General features: G+C 42.5%; 2 protein-coding genes across 3 annotated transcripts in view; one reads left to right on the forward strand and one right to left on the reverse strand.

Moving 5' to 3' along the window:
- slc9a8 (solute carrier family 9 member 8) lies at positions 1-20,518 on the reverse strand. Of its 2 annotated transcripts, XM_080469475.1 has the most exons (16): positions 19,511-20,518; positions 17,348-17,532; positions 16,161-16,241; positions 14,678-14,736; positions 9,919-10,002; positions 9,322-9,423; positions 9,076-9,110; positions 7,856-7,999; positions 5,018-5,159; positions 4,823-4,928; positions 4,622-4,738; positions 4,441-4,523; positions 4,241-4,352; positions 3,599-3,819; positions 2,699-2,845; positions 1-1,053 (listed from the first exon to the last, which is right to left on the reverse strand). In XM_080469475.1, the coding sequence occupies exons 1-16, from the start codon at positions 19,843-19,845 to the stop codon at positions 940-942; spliced, it is 2,067 nt and encodes a 688-aa protein (XP_080325601.1). In that variant the 5' UTR covers positions 19,846-20,518; the 3' UTR covers positions 1-939. The 2 variants fall into 2 exon arrangements, with proteins under 2 accessions (XP_080325601.1, XP_080325602.1); XM_080469476.1 differs by lacking the exon at positions 7,856-7,999 and having other exon boundaries at positions 19,511-19,851.
- Positions 20,416-23,843, forward strand: part of b4galt5 (UDP-Gal:betaGlcNAc beta 1,4- galactosyltransferase, polypeptide 5) — a 25,923-nt gene continuing 22,495 nt past the window's right edge. The window contains exon 1 of the mRNA XM_080469478.1: positions 20,416-21,169. Within this exon, the coding sequence (XP_080325604.1) occupies positions 21,061-21,169 (109 nt within the window). The 5' untranslated portion in view covers positions 20,416-21,060. The remainder of the gene's footprint in view (positions 21,170-23,843) is intronic.

Here is a 23,843-nt window from a genome sequence, read left to right on the forward strand (position 1 = left end):
GCTTTCGACCCAAGACCTTTTCTTTATTAATAAAGAATGATTCGGTGCAGATAAAATCTCACATCATTTTAATATATTTTTGTCTTCATCTTGTAATGTTCACAGCGTGTGTAAAAAAAAAAAAAAAAAAAGCTATTATCCCACAAAGAACACGTGGACGATTTATAAATAAATAGAAAAATAAAAATCATAAAACATTTGCCAGATTTCTTTCACATTCATTGGTACGTGTCTGCCATTACTAATCCAGAGTGAAAATCACATCAGAGAGACTTGAACATCCTCTTCAGACAGTTTAGTGGCATAAACCTCCACAGAGAATTCCAGTTTGTTTCTTGGACTTAAATTGGATCTCGGAAGGTAATTTCAAGTTTCCAAGGACAAAATTATCCTCCTGCAATATTTCTATGTTAAAAAAAACCCAACAAAAACACTTATTAGTTTTTCATTTCCCCAATTTTTGCCGCCTGGTTAGTGGAGTGTAGCTCATTTGTGACTTGTATTTAATCATATATGTGCTGGCTTTTTTTTCTTTTTGTGACAGAAAATTAATTCTGAACTCTAATGCATACAGAAGTGGAGACACTGAGACAATTAATTCTATTGAAATCTGTGACTTATACAAACCCCACACTGAGCCCTGCAGCCGCGCGGTGTTAAATCCCTCCCCTGAAACAAAGTGAAACCTCCAGCGAACACCACATAATGAGAGCCAGATAGCAGAGAGCATTACAAATGTGAACGGAGAAGCGTAGAAAGTGCTCAAGTATTGCTTTAGACAGATAATTTAGGCCACAAGCTTCACTGCCGCTACCCTTTATACTCGCCGTCGGGAAACGCACGCTGGGAAACGTTGGGGAACAAACCGTGAAACGTGCATAATCGAGCAAAGTTTCCTCGGTGACGAACAACATGGCAGAACACACATTTCATTCGCTTTCACAGGAGTTCCGCTTCGTCCTCGTCGTCCTCGGAGCCCGACGGCCCCTGGCGGACTTCTTCGTACCACTTGTTGGTCAGTGTCTTCATCTGGATTCGACCGTGTAACAAATCCTAAAGCACAAACAACAACGTGTCCGTTAATGAAGCGTCGTCGGGCGGAGAAAGTGTGAAGGATTTTCTGTCCTGTTGGGGACTCCTGCTCCGACAATCAATGCAGAAATCACATTCGTATGGACTCCAGCAATAATAAACTATGAATGAATATATAGCAGATGGTGCACAATTCAGTAAATAAATCTATATTTTTGGAAGTTGGCATTAGAAAGAAATAATAAAATGAAACGATGCAGTATTGAAGCGTCACATATTGTCTTGTTTCTTGAGATACATCACATAAACGATCAGTAAAGTATAAATAAAAGGCTGCAGAACACAGTTGAAAGTATTAAAAAAAAAATAAAAAATGCAAGGCTTTTACTTGAATTGTGACGCTAATACAGAATTAATCTCAAACAAACCGACGATATCAATATTTTTATCCCCTGGAGAAAATGATGCCTTTGTGTGAATTAATAAGCAGGATTCCCACTGAGTGTTGCAGCTCCTCCCTCCTCTCTGTGCCGGCATGCCTGATAAGAGTGCAGCAATTATTTCACTATCTTTTGCTCAGATATTAAATCTCACAGGCAAGAAGTCACTCATCGCTCACAAACTCTTTGCTCCTACATGTACAATGACTTGGTTTATCTTTAACGTGTAGAACTCATTTTATTTCTCTGGCCAGACTGGCGAAATGAGAGCAGAACCACCCTGAAATGTGAATTATTGGACAGCTTTGTTTCCCTTTATAACATTAGCTGGTTTTCTATGCTCGTCTGTGTTAAATGGTCAAATGTTCAACAATCATCTACTGAAAATGCAGCACTAAATTCTCCATCACAGTGCAGATTCATGGCTTTGATGCTGCAGCGCTGCTCTTTCTCTTATTTCCCTAATGAAAACAGTGGACGAATCCAAAGGAAATTATTTGTTAAATATTTCTGGATTGCTCGATTGTAAACTCAAAATACAAAGACATCAAGTTTTGTAACTAGAATTAGTCCCGTCACCGACACAGTTCACATCCGATGGGTTTGCCAACGACTCATATTAATATCAAATCAATAACTTGGAGTTATTTTGTAAATAGAGGCAGATCGCTCACTTATAAAAGAAGGCACCTAAAAAAAATTTAATAAAATGAATCCAAGCAGCTTAATTATAATTATAGTCCTAAGAAGGTTAAAATATACGGAGCAGCGGGATGATGATGGGGAGAATGATTATCTGCGAGATCAATATTATCAGTCGTGACAGAAGCGAATTGACTCTGTGGGTGCCGTAATGTGAGGTGTCTGTCTGTATATATATATATATATATATTTTTTTTTTTATCTTAATCGAGTGAAAGTAAAGATATAATCCTATAATCATCCTACAAAGGGGACATTTGCATTGTTGCATCAGCAGGTGGACAGTAATAAAAGAAAAACAAAAAATAATAATAATAAAAATGTGATAACCATGATGATATTTTGAATTCTGGCACGATAATGTTGGTAGTGATTGGGAAAATTCTAGATTTGATCTTATTATTGCATAGAAGGGAACAATGATGCACATTAAAAAGTGCAGCATCAAATTGTCCGGGCGAAACATTGTGAAAGGACTGTGAATACCACGCAGTGCACAGATCTCACCGTGTACTCTCTCTTACCTCCTGGGTGAGCCGGCGAGTGAAGAAGGGGTTAAGATATTTAGCATCAAGCCACATAAAGCCTTTCAGATCTTGTCTCTGGTAGATGTGAGCCTCGTACTCCTCCTCTGTCAGCTCTGATAGGTGCTCTGACTCGATGGTATTACCCTGGAGACAGAAGATGAGGAAGGAGAAGGGAGGCAGATAAACAGAGAGAACAAAATGAAAGAAGAGAGGGAGAATTGAACGATACGGAGGAGTGGGAGGTGAGTGCGGGGAAAAGATAAAATGACAGGACAGCGGCGAGGGTGGTGGAGTCAGTGGAGCTCTTACGAAGAGGAGGGAGAAAGAGCAAAGGGACCAAAGAGGGGGGATTACATCAAAGAGGGTATGAGGGCCATGAGGAAGACAGGGGTCTGATAGATGAAGCTGCTGGTACCTCAAGGGAGTACCACTTAGCTCTGGAACACATCAAACATGCTAATACTTTATATACAGGTCATGCAAACACACCACCGTGACCTCAATGGTGGGGTGTACTTCAAAAGAACTGAGCCGTTATTCAGATTCTGAGCCTACACAGTTAAATGTATTATTAAATAGCTCGCATTGTCTGAGAAATGGTATCAATGCCAGCTGTCCGAGTTTCCACGATTCCAAGAGTGCATCGTTGTGATGCGAGTGCTTCACTCCCCGCTGATTCACTGATTCACTGTCTTTCAAACAAACCACAATCAATCCCTTCATGTTTCTCCCTCTGAAGTCAACAGTAAGAGCCTGATGGCAGATGAGAGGATGGCACAGCAAGTATCAATGCAGGCAGCAGTGTGTGTGTGTGTGTGTGTGTGTGTGTGTGTGTGTGTGTGTGTGTGTGTGTGTGTGTGTGTGTGTGTGTGTGTGCCGCAGGGCTTCATCCATTACCATCTTCTCTGTCTTGCTGAGATTGATGTCTTTCTTGTTTTTACGACGTGATTGGCTTTCTTCGATGTCCATAATGCGGATGAGCGGCATGGTCCCGCCCCCGAGGAGGAGGATGGTGAACAGCACAATGATGATGGTGGTCGTGCCGATTAGCTGACGCTTCTCAATCGGTTCAAGGCCCAAATGAAGGCTGAGAGCGTAGGGGATGGCGCCTCTCAGACCTGGGAAGAGAGAGGAATCACAGTGAATATTTACAGAACACATAATCGCCTACAATTTACAATTGAAAATGTCAGAAAACGTAATCAACAGCTGTAATTTACATGAGAAAAACTGGAGAGCCATGCTGTCAGGGTGACTTTGTAAAAGCTATAAGAGAAGTGTTTTGTATTTTGTACCAGGAGGTTTCATTAACATTGGCTTTATGTTGAGATCGTAGTCAGTTTCAGTAGCAATTCTTCGGTTTTGTGACAATATTGAAATTTTCATCACGTATACTCTGCACCACAAAAAAAACTTTAGAAAATAAACTTACGTTGAAATCAAAATATTTTTAGGAATAAAACGCATTCACGCACACCAGAAAGCTTGTTATTCGACAAAGATATTCAGTAAAAGTTCCCCCATGTTGAGTCATCTCACCACTGAACCACATGATGAACATCATTTTGGGTGTGATCTTGTGATCTCTGAAAAAGTTCAGCAGGAAGGACAAAGGAAATATGTTGACAGCTCTGCCCAGAAGAACCAGGACCTAAAGAGAGGGAAAAGAAAAACAGATTCAACAAATCGGGTTACACAAAGACCAGCCTGAGATAATCTTTGAATAAGAGAGCACTTACTATGCACCAGATAACAAAAGATATTTCAAATTTATGAGGGAAGCTGAAGATGGAGAGACCGAGGAATGCGAACACGCACGTCTCTGAAAGGGGAAAAAAAGAGACAAATAGTGTTAAAAATCCTGCTTGAACGACATTAAACAAGTTACGACTTCAACACATGAAGTAGGTTTTCTCTGACCACACATGAAGGCCACTGTGCGCAACGTCTGCTGCATGAGGATCTGGGTGACAGGAGACAGGTTGTGATGGGTGTAGTGAGACATCGCAATCCCCGCAAACAGGATGGACATTATTCCTGAAAGTACAGAAATTCAGCTGTGAGTAGAGGCCAGCGGGAGAAGCCAAAACAGGAGTCCTTTTGTGGTCTGCACACTCTCACCGGACAGTTTGATTCCCTCTGCCAGACCATACGGGAGATAGGCAAAGATGATCATCATGCCAAACTCCAGCGAGGGCGTCTTCCTCAGGTCAAAGTGTTTCAGGAACTGGCCGCTGATTTAAGGAGCCGTACGGCAGGTGGGAAGTGAAAATGTGCACAGAATGAGACGAAGGAGATGCGACTGAGACGGGATACAAGAGCCGAGATGAGTCCTGTGAGGGTTCCCAGGGCAGCAGAGCCAAAAAACATCTTCAGGAAATAACCCAGAGCTTGAACAAAAGTCTCCCAGCCCGTCACCACGGAGTTGTCGGAGCGGGAGAAGAAACCCTCCGCTGTGCTGAAACACAGAGCAAAAAAACAACATTACAAAAGACGCCACAATACCTCAGCAGCAGATTTAGTGTTGTAATATCTGTACTTGACTCTAGAGGGCAGACACACTCCACCACCGAAAGCATGAGAGGGATTAAACAGAGCATATGCAGATTACAGTGGAAACTGTTTGTAATCCACCATCAAAATCCTGTAATCTGAACCGAGATTAGCTGTATGATATCACCACGTTAATAACTAAACACACCAGGGAGGCGATGGAAATAGAATGACTTGTGACAATGGAGATGAATAATCTCATTGTCTGTAACTAGTTTTAGTATATAAAAATAGATTTTATTATAAATTGTATGTTTGAAGCACTTTTATAAAAAAAAAAAAAAAAAGAAAGCAACAAAAGACAAAAACAGCACACAAATGTTAAAACCATACTTTACAACACCAATAGCGCCACAATATATAAGCATGTCAGTCATAAACAATATCATTGATGTTATTTTCACAACAGTCAAATGATTTGTTTTGCTGTATCCGGAGGAGAGACAGCTCTTTTTAGTTCTGAACTTTAAATCCTCTCTTTTTGATTACAATTACCCACACAAGCAGCCAGACACAATCAGTACAATAAATAATCTGATGCTAATGCTCATTAACAAAGCTCCCACGCAGAGCATTAGCTGCACAGCTGTTAAAAAACAAACAAAAAGAAAACAACAAACTGTAAAGTAGCTTTCTAAGAAAGCTACTCTGCGAGGTGCTAACAACAAACAAACTGCCAGGGCTGTTGGGCCTATCTATTATTCATACCTTCATTTACTCTACAGGGGCACGCAGACACTTGAGATCACTTTGCACATTTAGCTGGCTGTGAGAAGGGGCAGATAAGGCGGCGTTAGAGCGTACAGAGTCGGAAGATAGAGTGACAATGATGCCGACAAATGTTCCTGTCAAACTCGTCTGTCGGGTTTTCTGCGCGCGACTGTGTGAAGGTCGGCCGGTACCGCGGAAACTCGTTGAGAAAGAGCGTCCCCCTGAACAGACTGTACCTTATGTCAACACAGAGTTTGGTGACGAGAGGAATCATGGCGTCATGTGATTATTGGAAAGTTTCTGACAGACGGGTTGGTCTGTGAATGTCGTGTATGAATTCCACTTTCATCACATCACACTTCTGGCAACCGACAGAGTTTTTCCGCTTATCAGCAGTACTACCTTAAACACACATCGTCAGGTATCAGCGGAGGAAGCGCAAGACAATGGTGCTTATTCTTTAACGTGATAAACTACGTCTGGTTTATTCATTTGTTTTCTTTTCCTCTCCTCCAGTCAGAGTGTGACAAGTAATTTGCAGAAAGCGGGGAGGGTTCAAAGGTCGGGAGACGGCCGCTGATATTTACTACTGGAAGCACCTGCTGTGCCTCTGTTTATCTAGGACGGCTCGGAGCCCAGACACTGTTATTCTTGTGTTTTTTTAAGGATTTCTTACAGCTTTTATGTCTAATCTGGCTTCACTTGGCTGTATTGTCAAGTCGTGCTTTGGTCCCTCTTACCTGCAATATAGCGACATGTATAAGAAGCTGCTCAACAAATTCAAGGACGTTTCTTAAGTTTCTCTTGATGCCATAAACCTTAAGTAGTTTCACTATATTTGGACAGTTAACATTTTACTCAATCTCCTGTTAAAGCGTCATTTAGATCTCATCAGAAGAAATGTAGGTGTGTTTCAAAGTTATCTCGCTTCCTCTTCCGGCACTTTATACATGTTTTAAATCTGATGGGAACACATTAATACTTGTCTTCCTGTTTATGAACACAAGTAAAAATAATACACTTTCTTTATCAGCACCTTTCAAGAAACCCCAGGATACTGTACAATACACATACCGGTATAAATAAGTAATAAAATACAATAAAATACAGGTAATAAATGTAAATCCATCAGACAAGCTGCAGTTATTATGTGAGCTGCTATATTATTGTTTTAGCCTCCATTTGTTTTAATTCATGCTATAAATAGAGTGTTGAATTAGTAGAAGTACTAGCAGTTGACGTTTGTAGTGTCTCGATCAGTGCAGTTATTAAAAGGCCTCCTGAGACACTCTAACAAACAAAATAACTACATTTCATTTCCGAGGAAGCTCCAAGGAAAACATTGGTGGTGCTGAGGAGCTTTTCTTTTTTGGCTCATGAATATCCCACAACCCCCTCGGCTACTAATAACGACCGCGTATATGTGTGTTATCTTAAATTTTGCAGAATGAAGAAAAAAAACGCCTTATTTATTTTCTTCTTATTGGCACCATTAAAAAAAGTGATCTTTACAAAAACAAAAAAAAACAAAAAAAAGGTTTATTGTAGTTGTAGTGGATAAAAATGCCGCACTGAAGTGTATTAAATAGAAAGATGGTCCCGAACTTCTGCCTCCCTCTTGTGTTTTGTCTTTGTATTGCTGTCCAGTGCCATATCTGGATAAATGCAGTATTTAAAGATGTTGTACGGGGATACCCGATGAAGCAGCAGGTTAGTTTGCTCCCTGCTGCTGTGTGTCTCTGCTCCCTTCATAGAAAAGTCTTTGCATTTTGTCCGTGGGGCTGCCGCCGGTGAAAGGCTGTGTCAACATCATGCATGGACAAATGTAAATGTGCCTGCATGTGCACTGGCGAATAAACAGCCCATGTGGGAATAAACAGAGAGTCTTACTTGGTGAGGACAATGGAGACGGCGTCGTTGAGGATGCTCTCACCAAACACCAGCATGTTAAGGACCGGGTCCACGTTGAGAGCGTTAAATATGGCGATGGTCGCTACGGGGTCCACGGCTGAGATGAGCGAGCCAAAGGCAAAGCTGCAGAGTGGTGTGAGAAGGACGGGGGGGGGGGGACTTTAACCGTGTTAATGTGACACTTTCACAGGCAAGAATAAACGTGTGTGGACAGCAAAGAGGGAAACATTAACATAGCCCAAAGAGACACAATGTGCATAAAGCATGTTCTAGAACTGGAATGTACTCCGAGCACAAGACTGAAAACCATTGTTTCCCTCTTTTGTTCCCATCAAGGTTTTTACTGAGGATTCGATATATTCTTATCGTGGTTCCGATTCCATGTTTTTATTGCTGGCTTCTTATCTCAGATGCTAAGCAGGGGCTGCCTGTTTGTCCTTTTAGCCTTGAGCTCCGTCATCAGTTTGTGTGTGTGTGTGTGTGTGTGTGTGTGTGTGTGTGTGTGTGTGTGTGTGTGTGTGTGTGTGTGTGTGTTATACTGTAGACAAAATTTACCGACACAAAAGTACAAAAGTAACCAAACATAAGTTAACTTGTAGTAAGGTTTCACAGAAGATTAAAAGTAGCAAGATTCTGCATGCTTCCAGCTTGCGACACGGAATCCAGGACTGTTTCGAGACTCTTTCTCAGTCCATGTCCTAGATTGGCCTGCAAGTGTCACCGAGATATGTTCAGTGGTTTAAGAGAAATACTGCGAACACAGTACTGGCACTGAAAAAAACATCCTTGCCGGAAATTAGCAGGCAAAAGCCTGGTGTGAAAGCTGGACCCACGCACAAGGACTTGAGCTGACTGTGCAGGAAGGACAACATACAACAATGGTAAATTCCTCAGCTAAAAACACACGGGTGTGGAGTAACAGACTTTATTTGTGTCAGCACCCGGATTATCCCTCCGTCTGGAACTCCCAAAAAGATCCACTAAGTTACAGAAGGCTTAACTATTTAAATCTCCACCAGTAAACTTTAGATGTCAGTTGGTGATGAGACTTGAGTAACAATAAAGAATTTCCTGTTTACTAATGTTGGGTACAAGACTTATATTGTGAGAGGTTCATTGAAAACCTGTTTTTCCATTGTGGTGAAGAGAAAAAGGGCTGTTGGTTAACGGCAGTTTAGAGTGGAAGAGCCAGTACTCACCTATCAGTCATTGTCATCTTATAGATCACATCAGCCTTAGGAAAAACATTTGAAAACACAAGACACCCGCATGAGTTCAGACAAGGACATCTGACCTCACGGAAAACAGCAGATCATTTTTAGAAATATTTCTCTGACAGTAGCACATAAAACTACACTAAGAAGCTGAAGCAGGAAATTAAACTGAACGTTTCCAGTCACACTCTTTCGGTGAGGGCAGCGTTGTTTACGGCGAGGATGCCTCACCTGGCCTAGGAAGTAGATTCCTCCTCCAACTATGAAGGCAGAGATGGCCGTGCCAATCACAGCAAAGAGGGTAATGGAGCCGATGTTCTGGAAGAAGTTCCCCTGCACATACGTCCACATACAGCTTAAGAATTCACGGGTTTGGTAATATGCCATTTAAAAAAACAAAAAAAAACAGGAGTGTTGCATAACATGTTGTCAGTGTTAAAACGAAAAGTGGGGCGCAGTATGGGAACAAAGACAAATCCAAATTTGTGTAAGTGTAAGAGATGTCAAAGACAGAAAAAGGCTCTGAACCCAGCGAGAGTCGTTCCAGAACAGAGACTCACAAATAAATCTAAAATGTTGGGAGTCAAAGAGCATATGAACGAGATGGGCTACATTATAAGAAGTAAACAAATCTGACGTATAGCAGAGCTGCCTGTTTTTGAAAAATTCAATAGAAAAGGATATTTGGGCACGAAATGATGTTTTCTTTTGGTGCAAATATGAGAAACTCTCATTTGCATAGTTGTTTATTACACCGTTTTTAAATCATGTTGAAAACATCTGTCAGCTGTGTAAATGCAGCTTTATTGACACGATCTGCTGCTGTACCTTGTGTAAAGAATATCCAGATTCAAAGATGATCGGTGGCAGGATCAAGAGGAAGAACATGTTGGGCCGGAACATTTCTTCTTCCTACCAGAGAAGAAGAGAAACAGTCACATACAGTCCGATCGCTGCAGTAAATAAACTGCAGCAGGTGGGCAACGGACCACTGAATCAAACCTTGGTTTTCAGCAGGACGCCGGCCAATGGCAACAAACTGATGAGGTATAAGGAAAATACTCAGTTCCACATGAGTGAAGCTGGGAGCATTGCAGATTAAATAAAAAGCAAAACCCAACATATATTGGAAGCGGAAACATAAACAGAAAGCTAAGGAAACATTTTAAGCAAGTAGATCGCTCTGTTACATGCCATCTTCTCAAACGATCTATAACAGGACACAAAAATCCTAACTGGCACTGTTAAATCATGCGCGGGGTCACACGATGGTGTAGTGGATCGCAAGGCCCCCGGTTTGAGTCTGGGTTGGGGGCTTTTCTTCAGGTATTCCAGTTTTCCATGAGAGCTTAAAGGTGACATTAACTTCCTCGTATGTGTCCATTTTGAGTCCAGGGGGTAATGAAGTCTAGCATCCCCACAACCCAAAGCAGGATAAAGCAGTGCAGAAGATGGATGGACATCATGGGCAAAGTATGACTAATGAGTGGAAATAATAAAACAACATATTTCAATGCTTATTACACAATCTCACTTAAAAAATACCCTTCTGCAGTCTGTCTCTGTGTGGTAAGATTTCAGTGACTATCAGCTGATCTGAAACTTAGTCACAGGAATGGAAGGGCTCATGGGTGGGGTCACACATACACACGGTGCTCACTGCCTTCTTGATGGTGCTCACAACAAATAAATTTCACACATTCTGCAAACATGAAAACGCGCCTATATCTCCAAGTTCCTCATTCATCCACTCGTACACCGACAGCAGCCCAGTGACCTTGGCTCTCTAATTATTGCTGCAATATAATGAAATCATTGTTGCTTCTCAGCTAAATGGGCGAGCCTCCAAGATCAGACATAAGCATCACGTGCCCGTGCATTACGCCCCGGCTGCCAATGTGCCTGTATGATGCATCACGAGTGTATGTGCGTTTGTGTGCTTTGTGCAAAATCCATGTCAGTAATGTAAACGTCAATACGCAGTATGCATTAGTGCATGTTCATGTTGGAGGTTTATTTCCGGGCTGCAGTTGTTTCCGTCAGAAACATGGAAGAAGGCAGGGCAACGTTTCACCTCGTCAACAGTCTGGCTCTTTGTACTATGTGAGGCAGTTTTGACAGTTGGTAGAGCCTGAATCTCCACCCAACAGGCCTGCAAACCAGATGACATGGAGACAATTACTTCCACATTTGATGTGGGTTTCCTTTAAGGTATTGCAGGTACATGGAGCCGTGGTTCAACTTTGTCGCACAAGCAGCGTCATGCTCTAATTATCTGCCATTTGACTTAAAAACAGTGTGACTGGTGAGTTTAAAAGTTCAAATGGAGAACGCAGGCAAATCATCATAAAACATGATGACATAACTAGTTTCCTCACCTCCAGAATTGATTCATTTTTTTTGCCCTTTTAACTATTTCCTCAGGGCTAAGATCTAAAAGAAGTGGGAAAAAAAGAGAAGAGAAAACCACTGAACAATATTTAAACATTTCCTCAAACAGTCTTTTAAAGTCGTCATTGTGGGCATTATGTCTCGAGAGAGCAGATTTAAAAAGATGTGAATATCCGTCAACAATTAGGTTGTCAAGCTCTTGCAAATGCACTGAGCACACAGGGAACCAATGGAAGATGTAAAAAGACTTAGGTTCTTGCTTGAATCATAATCTATTCAGATTTCAGGAAGGAAAGTAGGCCAACTGTCGCTTCCAGCTTCCCTCTCCTGTTTTAACTTTTCTTTTTCCAGCAAAACTCCAGCCTTCAACACGGGAGGTGAGGAATGAGCACACCTGAACCATAAACAGGTACGCTGTATCTGACTTTGATTGCTGTACAAGAGCGTGCATTTTTAACAACCACACATAAATAATGCCGGTTTCAAAATGTCAGAAAAGAATCTGAAAAACTGCTATGATCTCTACAATTACAGAGGAATGTTTATTCATCGCATGACAAGTTTCAACAAAGTTCTGGAGCTATGGAGGCTACACATCCCTGTTCATCCCACATTCATGATGAAACAGATCCAATGACACTTCTCTAACATAAATGAATTATCACCATGTTCAAGAAAGTAGACTGAGATGACTGGGACGTTGGTATTGATTGGCTTTTTAGCGATGTTAAGATGGTACAAACAGAGACACAGTGTGCCAAGAACATTACCAAAGGTGCTTTCCCGCTGTTTTTGCTTAGTTCTGACCCTGAAATCTGAAGGTGGCCACAGAAATTCAGACTCATCAGACCAGGAAATGTATTTTATTCGGTAGGCTGGATGTATTTTTGCTGTGCCTGCTGACAGTTGTGGCACCTGGTTTGATCTTTCGGTGCTGCAGCCGATTTCCTTCACAGTGTTTTGCATAGGGTGACCTCCACCTTCAAGAAGGCCTTTCTGCTCCCACTGCACATTCTATGTTTTTTGCTTTCAGATCGGTCTTCACGTGTGATGGGAAAATCCCAGTTGACTTCCAACTTCTAACATGCCCCAACCAGTTCATGCGGCAACATAAACAATATCATTATCATCATGTTCAAGTCCATTCATATCGCTCTTCTATTTCCACCCTCGAATATTACTTGAAGGTCAGTAGATCTTGCCATATATTCTTTAACGAGGACACAGAGTGGCCAGTGACTATGTTACAAGAGAAGAAAAGATGCAATGGATAAAAACCAGAAAGCAGAGGATGGATACACTCTGGAGAAGTGCTGAGACAGAGCTTGAACTAAATGAGAAAAGATGAAGGGAGCAGAGTTAAAAGAGGGTTGAGAGATAAGAGAATACTATGAGTGGGGACACTGGAGAGACCTTCGTTCAGAGTATAAGCCCCCTGAGGCTCAGCTTTGACAACCAGTGACATCACAACATGGGAAAAACGCCCTGAAACCACAATTAAAGCTTCACTCCTTATGTCACTCTCTCCCCCAATGGCGTAGGAGAGATCTAATAAAAGTATGCACTGCCCTTTGGGGCTTAAAACACACCGCTGCTGCTGCCACCAAAGAAAAATGGTGAGCCCAGATCAAACACTACAGACCCCTACATCTGAACACAGACAAAACTAAATGATTATTTGGAGAGTAAATGCATTCACCTGTTTCTCTCTACTTTGTCTTGGAGACAAAGTGCTTCAAATCATCATGCTATTTCTTTTTGTTCTACGATCTGTGTCAGAGCACAGGGGAGAGACGGACAGATGAGAGAAAAGCAATTGAGGATCCTTGAAAGGAGCATGACATGAATCCCTGGTTCATATGTTAATTTGTGAGGAGGAGGAGAGAGAGGGAGGGAGGGTGGGGCGGCTTGGCCAAAAGGAAGACAGACTGGCAGTAAAAAGGAGAGGGTGAATTTAGCAATGACAGCGAACGCTCCTAAAGGCCTGCTACACCAGCCTCAGAAATATAGCTCAAGGAGATGATGTCCGCGCTTTAAAAAAAAAAAGATTATCATCATTTTTGACAACGAGATCTGAGGTGATTCCCAGTTGATCAGGGAGGACAGATGCCTCCGTTTGATTATGACGGTAAGACGTAAGTGAATGAATGCACAATTGAATAAGCACAGCAGCTGAACAAAAATGACCCTGGCAGAACCACAGTTGTGCCACTGGCCGTGTTAGTCAGTGCACAGGTTGCATGACGCATCCTACTCTGAGAGGCTTTCTCTCAAAAACAAATAGGTCAGCCATAATGGATTTACATTATGGGTCTTTTCAAGACTCCAATAGGCCATAAACCTCGACATGCCTCCTGCAAGAGCTGCGGCTGCATGTCATGAGTGCTGCAAGTTCAGCTCAGTTCTTCTGGAGCGTCACAACCAACATGAGCAGGTGTGCAGGACTGTTTGTTTCATGTTGTCTACAGATTCACAGGACAGAGGCAACATGGTTAAAGGGGCTCCGGGGGCTCTGGTTACTAGTGTTGATGACTCAGCACCAGCGCGGGGGCCCCGGGGCAAATAACAATGGACCCCTGTGTGCAAGAAACATTGACACAACCTATAGTCATTTGCTCCCTCCCCCTCACTCGCCATCTCTCTACCGCTCTTGTTCACTCGCTCTCTCACTCACTGGCAGAGAACAAGGAATGTTAATTAAAGGCTGTGAGAACCCGAAGAAGAAGAAGAAAAAGCGAGGCTCACTGGGAACGAAGAAGAGTGTGTGTCACTACTAGTCGATAAAAAATACTGAGATAGAGATGAGATTTCTAACAAAACCCAGCAACCAGGAAATGAATGACTGAGCTGAAAGGCCTCGGAGAGATGGAAAAAACACACACACACACACAACAGCACATGGACGACAGATGTTTATTGAGTTGGGATGTTGGGGGGTTTCCCGGGGAATTTGGAATGAAATAAAGTGGCTCATGCAAGAAGGAAGAAAGGTGCCCACTTTCTCTTGTCCCTCCCTCCTAGCTACACTGGGCTGGTTTAACAGATAGTAAAATTATTAACACTGATCTTATTTAAAGGCAATTTAAATGACTATATAAACACAGGGCCTGTGAAAAATGCTCGTCTCTTGTTATGCTTCACAGCTTAATGGAGAGTCCCACTGAAAGAAAGAAAGAGGGTGTGAACCACACTGTACCTTCCAATTGGCCAGTTCCTGGAATTCAATGATCTTTATGAAGCCTCCCATCAGAATCCCTAGAAAGAGACAGAAGAGAAAAATGATAATAAAACTGATTAAATATTTCACAACATCCCTTTAAGGGGAATTTACTGCGATCGCCCTCAAATGGATTGAAAACCTGAAGCAAAGTGCTATTTTAGTGGTGCTATTTTAGTGGGCTAGGGAAAAAAATTGATCGCCGGCAAATGTCCACCATAGCTCATGAATAATTTAGGTGTGAATAGTAAAAAAAAAAAGGCCATTGTCTTAGTTTTTGACTTTGAAAAAGTCCCCTTGGGCCGTCAGCTCACTTGCAAAAGGACTCAGTGGAGCATTAATTAAAAGGGTGAGAGAAAAACACAAAGCCGGGTAAAGGGCACAGAGAAAGACTGATAAGGTGGAGAATTGAATCCAATAAAAGCTACCGAGAAACACAGGGAGTCCAGATATATTGTCAGATTGAAAGGGATAGCGCACAGGAAGACATACAATGAGTAGATGGGAGAGAGGAAGTGATGAGGAAGGAAAAGCAGATTTGTAAGCAGAGTGTTATCTCTTGCCAGCAGAATTCCCCACTACCCCCAGAGACTGGCCAGGCAGGAGGAAAAGACCTTCAGGGTCAAGATAGATGTGTGTCGCCGAGTCTGTGTGAGCAAAACTGTGCAAACATGAACAGAGGGAATGAGATGAGAGGGTCAACTTCAAGTGTCTCAGCAGCACATGGCACTGACAGGTTCACCTTCATTCATCCATCCAGACGGAAAGACACACTTTCAGTGTACTTATTAGAAGTATTCGAATAGAGTATTCTGAAAAACGAAATAATGTCGGAGTGCTATTTGATTTCTCTGTTTTTTTTCTCCTCGATATTTCTGGTAAAAACCCTTCAAGGTAAAACAGGCATGGAAAAGGTTTTTATTAATATATTCAGTAGCCAGTTGTGTTGCATGAACAGTGTTGACATCAGATGCTGTTGATATACTGTTTTACTCAGGTGAAAACTTGGATTTATTTTTTTGATTTTTTTTTTTATATCATTATTTGACAGAGATCAAGAGACACCTAAACAAGGCCCAAACATTCCATAGATATTTACTTCACTTTTCAATGAAAGTCACAGCTGGTTTACAAACAGACCAGCAGTCCAACAATGAAATTATAAAGGTTTTAATCAGACCAAAGGAAAGCAGTGTCGAGTTACACGTCTGGACTTTGGAGACAGTGGTAATATGGAATATAATATTCTATTTTACTGTTGGACCTAAGACTCCAAGCGAATAAAGTGAATTTATAAATTAATAAAAAAAATTAAATAAAAAAACACATCCACTGCGTGGTTTATAAATGCACAACAAAAGAAAGCTATTCTGGTTAAATGTGCCGTAGCATTAACTTGTGCTGAAGTCCAGAAATACTTTATATTTCAGGATTCCCAACATGCTCTAGGAACGCTACTCACCGAGAGAGACGACAGCCACACTCTCTGGAAGAAAATGCAGCTTGAACTTGATAAGCAGGTGCACCAATATGATGCAGATACCTGAGGGAAGATGGGAGGGCAAAGACCACTGAATGAATATTCAGGACAAATACATCCATGCTCAAAAGAATCATGTCACAACTACTCAGATCAGCCCCAAAACATCCACCGCACCCCACTATACAATGTTCTCAGTCGTTAAATATCCAACTGAAGACAGGCCTGGAACGCCAAAGAAAATATAGAACCGAGCTTGGTTTTAATTTCCATTGTTCACATAAATACAGCCTAATTCACTTTGTTCCAACTGCACAGTTACTTCACACCAAATAGTTCAAAGCTATAAAGGCGAGGCAATTGTTTGGAAAAAGTCTCTGTTGTCCCATTTCAAATATCTGGTGACATTATCTGAGGCAAATTACTCTGTGTAAATCAATGTGTACACATATTAGCATTATTATGATGGAAAATACCAAAAACCAGTTATATTGTTTATTGTTAGAAAGATCTTAAACTTTTAACCATTGAAGTATATACATTTAAGAATGGAAACATTCCATAATGATCAATTGGATTTCAGGAAGAGCTGCGTTTTCCCAACGTGTTTTAGTCGTAAATTGTGAAATCTGTATCAAGCTATTTCATGTGTGCATTTTTGTTAGTTTTCCTAAGTGCATACTTCCCGAAAACATGTAGTTCTTTTCTATGTTTCCACACAACAAACAAGTCTGATCGGTAACCTCATGCATGATTTATGCCATTTCCTTTGTCTTTATTGTTACAGTGGTAGATTGAACTAATGTGGATAATGTGCATATTGTGCCTGAAAAAGCACTTCATGACCTTGCAACGTGTAACCACACCATTTCCTTTTCCCGCTTCCATCATCCTGAATCATCATCCTCAAGCTTGACTGAATGAAACACTAAAGTGGTGGCACATTTGCCTTCCGTTATTAGCAGTGTAAGCTCAAAGCTATGCATACTGTATGAAGCAAAATGAGCATTCTTCCTGTAGTGGCTCCCTTTAGCGCTAACGTTCTGCGCCGTGTGCTCAGATGGAGACTCGACTACATTCCTCTGAGAAAATAATCCTCTGTGAATGGGAAAGCTGCACCAACAGAGTGCAACACTAACAGTTGACAGAGAGAGTAAATGTCCACTCACCAATTACAAGCAGGCTGAAGAATATGGTCAGCCCGCTGGACTGCTCTTCTTCCTGTGCTTTGACCCCCGTCTGGACAGGCAGAATGGGTTTGGGGGTCGGTGGTGCCGGGGTAGTCGGCTTGGTGTTGGCTGTTGATGAGTGGAGGGTCTCATTGCTGTAGTTTTCAGTGGTGTCATTGGACTTGCTGCACGGTGACAGGACAGGAGAAAAAAAGCACATTAAGAGTGGAGAGTCAAGCCGATAACTAAGCCCATTAAATGTGCACTCTTTTATGTTGACAGTTCTGATTAGTCAAAGCTGAACGTGTAGAAATAACGATTTGTCACTTATAGCCTGTCGTATCCATGAGACAGTGCTACTATTCTAAGGAGTCACAACTACTTCCAATAACTTTGAGGTTTAGTCTGTTGATGTCGCATTGAATGTGAAATACAGTTCTCCACAGGTAATTTCCTCCAGACCATGTAACGCAACATGATACAGAAGCATGATACATGCAGAGAAGTTCTGTCGAGACAACCAGGTTGAATTTGAGACTGAAAGAGAGGACTTCTTAAAAATGCGGTGAACGGGGTGATGATCTGGGCACACCAGATGAGAATGTGATGACAACAGTGCTTTGGGGAATACAGTAAGCTATTTTCATAGAGTTTTTGGATGAGTGTCACATATTCAACCTTGAAAACAATGTTTGCTCCACTGGAGCAGCTGAAGCAGGTCACCAAGACCAGCGGGCTGAATTAAAACAGGCACTCGATTCAGCTTTATCTCAATAGTGAAAGACCACATTCGTCAGTGTTAGGGGCCAAACCCACTGCTATATGACCATGATGTGAGAATTTACACAATGTGTTTTTGCTGATCCTGCAGATGCTCTCCATTGTAAAACAAATACAATGATAAATCATATGTGACTTCATTGGTCAGGAAGTCAACTACAGATATTATTATTGGATGGGACGGAGACGGCTGCGGCAAGAGGGTGATCTACAGGGAACTTCAGGGTGACCGTTAGGACCTGTAGGATCAGTTCCAGCCCTCCTTGACCCTGAAATAAATAAATATATAGAATGAAGGGATGGCAAGTAATATGCTTAACTGAGCTGCAATGTTAGTCTAAATTTGAATAACAGACAATGACTGAACCAGGGAGTTATCGAGACATCCATACCAGTTACATGAAACACCTGCAGGAGTCTCTTGCCAGGGAGTCACTGTGTCCCTGAGATAAGAAGGACTGCAGAATCCGAGACTCATTAGTTTGCCTCGTTCGCATCTCCGGGCGAAACAACACACACACAGTTTCATCAAACATGGGACGTCTGATTTCAGTTGGTAACAGATGTCAATCCCAAATTGACCGATTGCGAAAAGACCAACCCAATGTCGGGGCCAGGCCTTACGCCCAGAAGAAAACTGTCAATCCCAGGAAGTTCGACACACACTTCGCGTGTCCTCCTGCGTGAGTTCACCTGGTGTCCAGTTCAAATAAATGTTGTTGGAACCCTATGGCTGGGTTCCAACAAGAATTTAAACAGATGGGCACTGTGGAGCAGTGGTTAGCTTTTTCGAATGCTGGCCAGGCCTTTCTGTGGTTGTCTGTCTATAGCTGGGGCTCCAGTGCCCCGGAACCCTGCACAGGATAAAGCATATAGAACAGGGGTGGGCATTCCTGGTCCTTGAGGGCCACAGTCCTGCATGGTTTCATTGTGTCCTTACGTCAACACAGATGATAGCAATCATTGGCTCATTGGCAACCTTTCTGCAGAGCGTCATCATGATCACTCAGGTGTGTCTGAGCAGGGAAACAATGAAAACATGCAGGACTGCAGCCCTCGAGGACCAGGAATGCCCACCCCTGATATAGAAGATGGATGGATGGTGAAACATGCTGCACTTTCTTTGAAACATGAGAAAGAGCTTCCTGAAGAAGGAGGATGTTTATGTTGTAAACTATACATACAAGCAGACATACATCTATGTACTCTCCTGGTATGATTTTCAACTTGTTCATTTTATTTTTAACAGAATACCTTATTAACGTGGATTCATAACGAGAAACTTTGCATTATTTTTTAATTGATATAAAAAGCTTATGCTTGAGCAAGTACGACTAGCCTCCATTAAGTTCTCCGTTAAAAGGCCAATATATGACATAGAACCTGACAGGCGGTCCGTCCTTCAGGGGGTCGCTTGAGTCCAGGTCACCTTCTTTATCGGGTTTTGTTGCTGCGGGGATGTTTTCAGGGGGAGTCTTATCCTCCTGGTGTTTCACATTTAGCTCATCGTCAGCTCTCTCACGCACATCCAACGAGTTGTCCCGTTCAGCTCGCTCTGTCACGCACAGATTCACGAATAACAGCAAAAACAGCAGCGACAAAACTTTCAGACTAACTCCTCTCATTCTCACTCCACGACCCGAAAACACGAAAATAAGGTTTTGTAATAAAAGAAGACAGACAGTTTCATGTCGACAGCTTCGTGCAGCTGTTGACATCACGACTGCACTTCCTGGTTAGGCGTCTGCTGGGAGTTGTAGTCTTTTAAACGTTTTTGGGTTGAATGCGTGGAAAATAAGCACACTAAATCGACACGTTTGACCCAGTTTGTGTGTGTAAAATATTAAAGTGTATGTTTGTTTCAGAGGGAGAAATCCTGCGTTGAAATGTTTATTTGATGCATTAACGCTGCATGATGAAAATGTAATCAGTTTCCCATGAGCTGCAGCAAGCCCACGTTTTGGTGGTGTTGTTTGGGAATTGTAGTTCTACCGAATTTAGCAAAATCTGAAGTACCTGCAGAGGCAAAGTGGCTCTAAGAATCGTATTCATAGTGACTCATAGTCGATGAGCGCGAGGCTATTTATTGATATAAGCCAAAAGTATGCCCTAACGTCATTAAAAAAAACTTTATATTAGTCTGAACGTATAAATGTGCCTCCCTGCTTCGTTTTTACTTGGTGTAGGCCAGTTTAGAAAAATCCAGGCTGTACATTGAAAGCCCCAATGGTAACCCGTATTAACGTTTCATTTTAACGTGGTATAAAACGTTACGTGCACTCAAACGTGAGGTAAACCTGACCCGTCGCTCCTTACAACCGCCGTGCTGTGACTCCACGAGCTAAGGGGGCTAACTGTGCCGGGGCTCGTGCGGGTTGCCATAACGTGGTCACGAGCGGAGCAGGGTTACGTTTTTAGCGTTGAGCCGCGTACGTGTGTGTGTGTGTGTGTTGGGCTTCAGCCACCGTTAACGCCCACTAGGTATTGCTCATTTTTTTTTGCGGAGGGAGCGCTCCATTCACACAGGGCTGGGCAGGCGGCAGGCGAAGCGCAGGAGGGGCAGAACACCATAGCGACGTAGCGTGGAACCCAAATGATGGTCTCCGTTTGAGAACACAGGCCAGGTCCAAACGCTTCGACGCCGGACACAACGTCCGTACCGCCGCAATCACCCCCACCCCACCCCCTCCAACAGGAATGAAATCGGAGTGTCTTGATTGAATCTTGGAGGCTCCATCCTATCCCCCGACCTGCCGCGGAAATATACACGGACTTCCTCGTCGCCTGGCTCGCCGCTGCCGCAGACCGACTGCTCCGCCCGGTTCGTCGAATCCTGGCTTGTCCGCGGACTACCGGCTCCTCATCCGGACACATCAGGACTGTACGCTCGTCGGAGATACGCAAACGTGCCTGTGTGTGCTTTTGTTGCCTATATGATGCCGACACATTTGCGATTCCGGAGAAGGTCATTCCTTGGGCTTTTATTCCTTTTTTCACTGTCCACCTCGGCGTTATATTTCATCTACTCCGCCCCGGGAATCGGTAAGTGGACTGGATGGATATATCTACATTTTAATTGAAAGCTGTGATGGGAGGATGCAGGAGGCTCTTTGCATGGCTGTTAGGTCATGTGTGACAGCTCGGCCATGCGCCTGCTTTCTGCCTTCATCTCTCCCAGTCGATGATGAGACTCGGCTGGATGCTGCTGCTCAATCCCATAATGCCCATGTAACTGGCCAGGGCAATAATAGTCCCACTGATGAGCATGCTTATTACGACCTGAGGCCTAACGGGCTCTGATTAGACTGCTCACGGTACCGTCTGTACCGTCGGGCCAAACGAGGAAAAAAAAATTATAATTTAGCGTTGATTTTGGGTGCGTCTATAAAACATTCCAGCTGAACGACTGTATTTTGCAAGTAACCGCTTGGCTGTGTGTGTGTGTGTGTGTGTGTTGTTTTTTTATTTATTTTTTTGCATTATGATTCATAGGCCTAAATAGCATCTGTGATGTGAACCTGAGCATAGAGATCACTTACAGGCAAGTCATTCCTCACATCATGTGCTGCCTGTAAGTCACATGCAGCTGTGCAACATCATTGAATCTCCCCATTCCTTTTCACTAATTCATCACGCAGAGCCTTCTCTTATTTTATCACCCTCATCTCTTCCTTATTGCGTGTGGGCCTGCATGTTAGCTCACTGTTATTTCACAGTATTTCATGTCTATAATCACTGAATCTGCGATGGCCTTTCACAGCTCAGGCCATGGTCAACTCCTCTTATCCAGTTTGCCGTAATATTCTGGCTATTTCAGCAATCATCACCCAAACATGAATTAATTTATTGCATCCGAGGGCTTATCTTGAAGCATAGCACTTGTTAAAATGGGACTTTGCCTGGCTCCGTCCTTGACTGTGTGCCAGCAGATCTGTTATAACTTTCCATTGACTGGATTTTGAGAACACTGATGAATGTGCAACTAAGCAGCAACAGCATGGCTGCATTTAGTCTATTTTGGGACCCAGAAGAGGAAAGTTCAAAAGGAAACGCTCCACAGAAAAAAACAAAGTGCTGCTAAAAATTGGCCACTGGGACCTTTTCCTATTTACTGTCTAAAAGACACCGGTGGATGGTATGCTGTTATGCTTGCTGAACATGCTTTTTAAGGTTGGGCCCGATTGAGCCTTAAGTCTGTTCGAAACACTGGAAGGCCTTGATGCACATGCTGGATAAGTAGATCTTGTATATGGTGACCATATGAGTCACTCAGGTGTAGCCTAAAACATCACAAAGAAAGCTTCTCGGTCATTAAAATCGTTATTGACTTATTCACGCTTTTTACCAGCTGTGGACAACTTGATCAATAAATGAATCAATTCTCATATGGAAGACACATTACTGACAGGAATAGCCTGTGTAAGTCCAAGCGACTCAGCTCAACGATTTCTCTAAATGCGAAAGAAATGAACGTGTAAATCGTTGAGTACCTGAGATAAAAATATTCTGTCGTTTCAGTTTTTCATTGTTTTTCCTGCTCAGGTATTGATGCCGTCTGGTAACTTAATGAGAACTGCAAAAGGCCATATTCATCCTCCCAGGTTTTGACTGTTGTAGGGCTGTAATGGCCATGTGGAATACTGGGGGTGAGTTTAGAAAAAGGAACAAGGACCAGCAGCACCAGTCCATTAATTATAGATGGTAACCAAGTACAAGGCAGCTTTTACTGCTGTTACCAGCTGCAGTTAAGTCTTTTACAGCGAGCCTGACTCTGGAAGTCATGTGACGGATTGGTGATGCGTCTGAAAAGAACTGGAAGAAGTTCTTTGTCAGAAGGTGGTATGATTTACTCACTAGTTGTGGTATTGATTCGCAGACATTAGCTGAGGTTTCAGAAAGTGTGGTCAGAGCACCAGCGAGCCGGCAGCTTGTCAAAGACGACAAGGAAGCAAATGGGGCTGGTTAACAAAAACATTTGAAACCACAACACAGCATTAGCATTTGATTTAACCATGCCCAACAGAATGCATTATTGTTACTGTCTGCCTGGCACTTGCTGTTTCACGATCCATCCTTCTATCCACAGATAAAGCACAGATCTTTAAAAGATAATTAATCGAGAAGGGTAGTCGTATTAGGTCCCTTGTAAAGGTGGCTGTTGATTTATACCTAACAAAGTGAATACTCCCACTCCCTCCACGTTATGGTCTTAACCTCTTCCATTAGGTAACGTCAGGCAATCTATCGTCTGCATTCAAGAGGAAGGAAATGAAATGCTATTGTCAGAGTTAGATTTCCTGATAGTTCATGGTTCCTCTTTGAGTATTTGGTAAACTAACGTTACTGGTATTTGTAAAAATAAAGAGCATATGAGCCTTTTTTTAATCACGTTGTAATTTCTTATGCAGAAAATGCTCTTCAACTACACACCAGCAAATATTGAGCTTTTGCTATGATTTTACTTTTAATAACCGTTTTGCTGGAAGAAATCATTTGCATGAAGCCACAGGGGAAAGATTTAGAGGATTTTTTTTTTTGATTTTTTTTTTTTTTTTTGGTGTGTGTGAGAAGGCAAAAGGATGAGGGCGAAATGGACAGTAAGGGATGAAAGACCTTCGCTGAGCTGCTTCCCTTCTGCTGGTTTGCACATCGGGGAACCCATCCAGAACACCTGAGCAGGGCTTCCTATGACACCCAGGTGGCAGAGCACCATGCC

Source organism: Lipophrys pholis (genome assembly GCF_963383615.2).
Source record: "Lipophrys pholis genome assembly, chromosome: 8".
NCBI lineage: Eukaryota > Metazoa > Chordata > Actinopteri > Blenniiformes > Blenniidae > Lipophrys > Lipophrys pholis.

Excerpts from the sequence above, each read along its gene's own strand:
- slc9a8 (XM_080469475.1), bottom strand. The coding sequence starts at position 19,845 with ATGTCAACAGCTGCACGAAGCTGTCGACATGAAACTGTCTGTCTTCTT. Across the intron at positions 17,533-19,510 it reads AAGGACGGACCGCCTGTCAG|CAAGTCCAATGACACCACTG; the intron begins GTTCTATGTCAT and ends GTCACCGTGCAG. Across the intron at positions 4,929-5,017 it reads CAGGACTCATCTCGGCTCTT|TTCCTGAAACACTTTGACCT; the intron begins GTATCCCGTCTC and ends ATCAGCGGCCAG.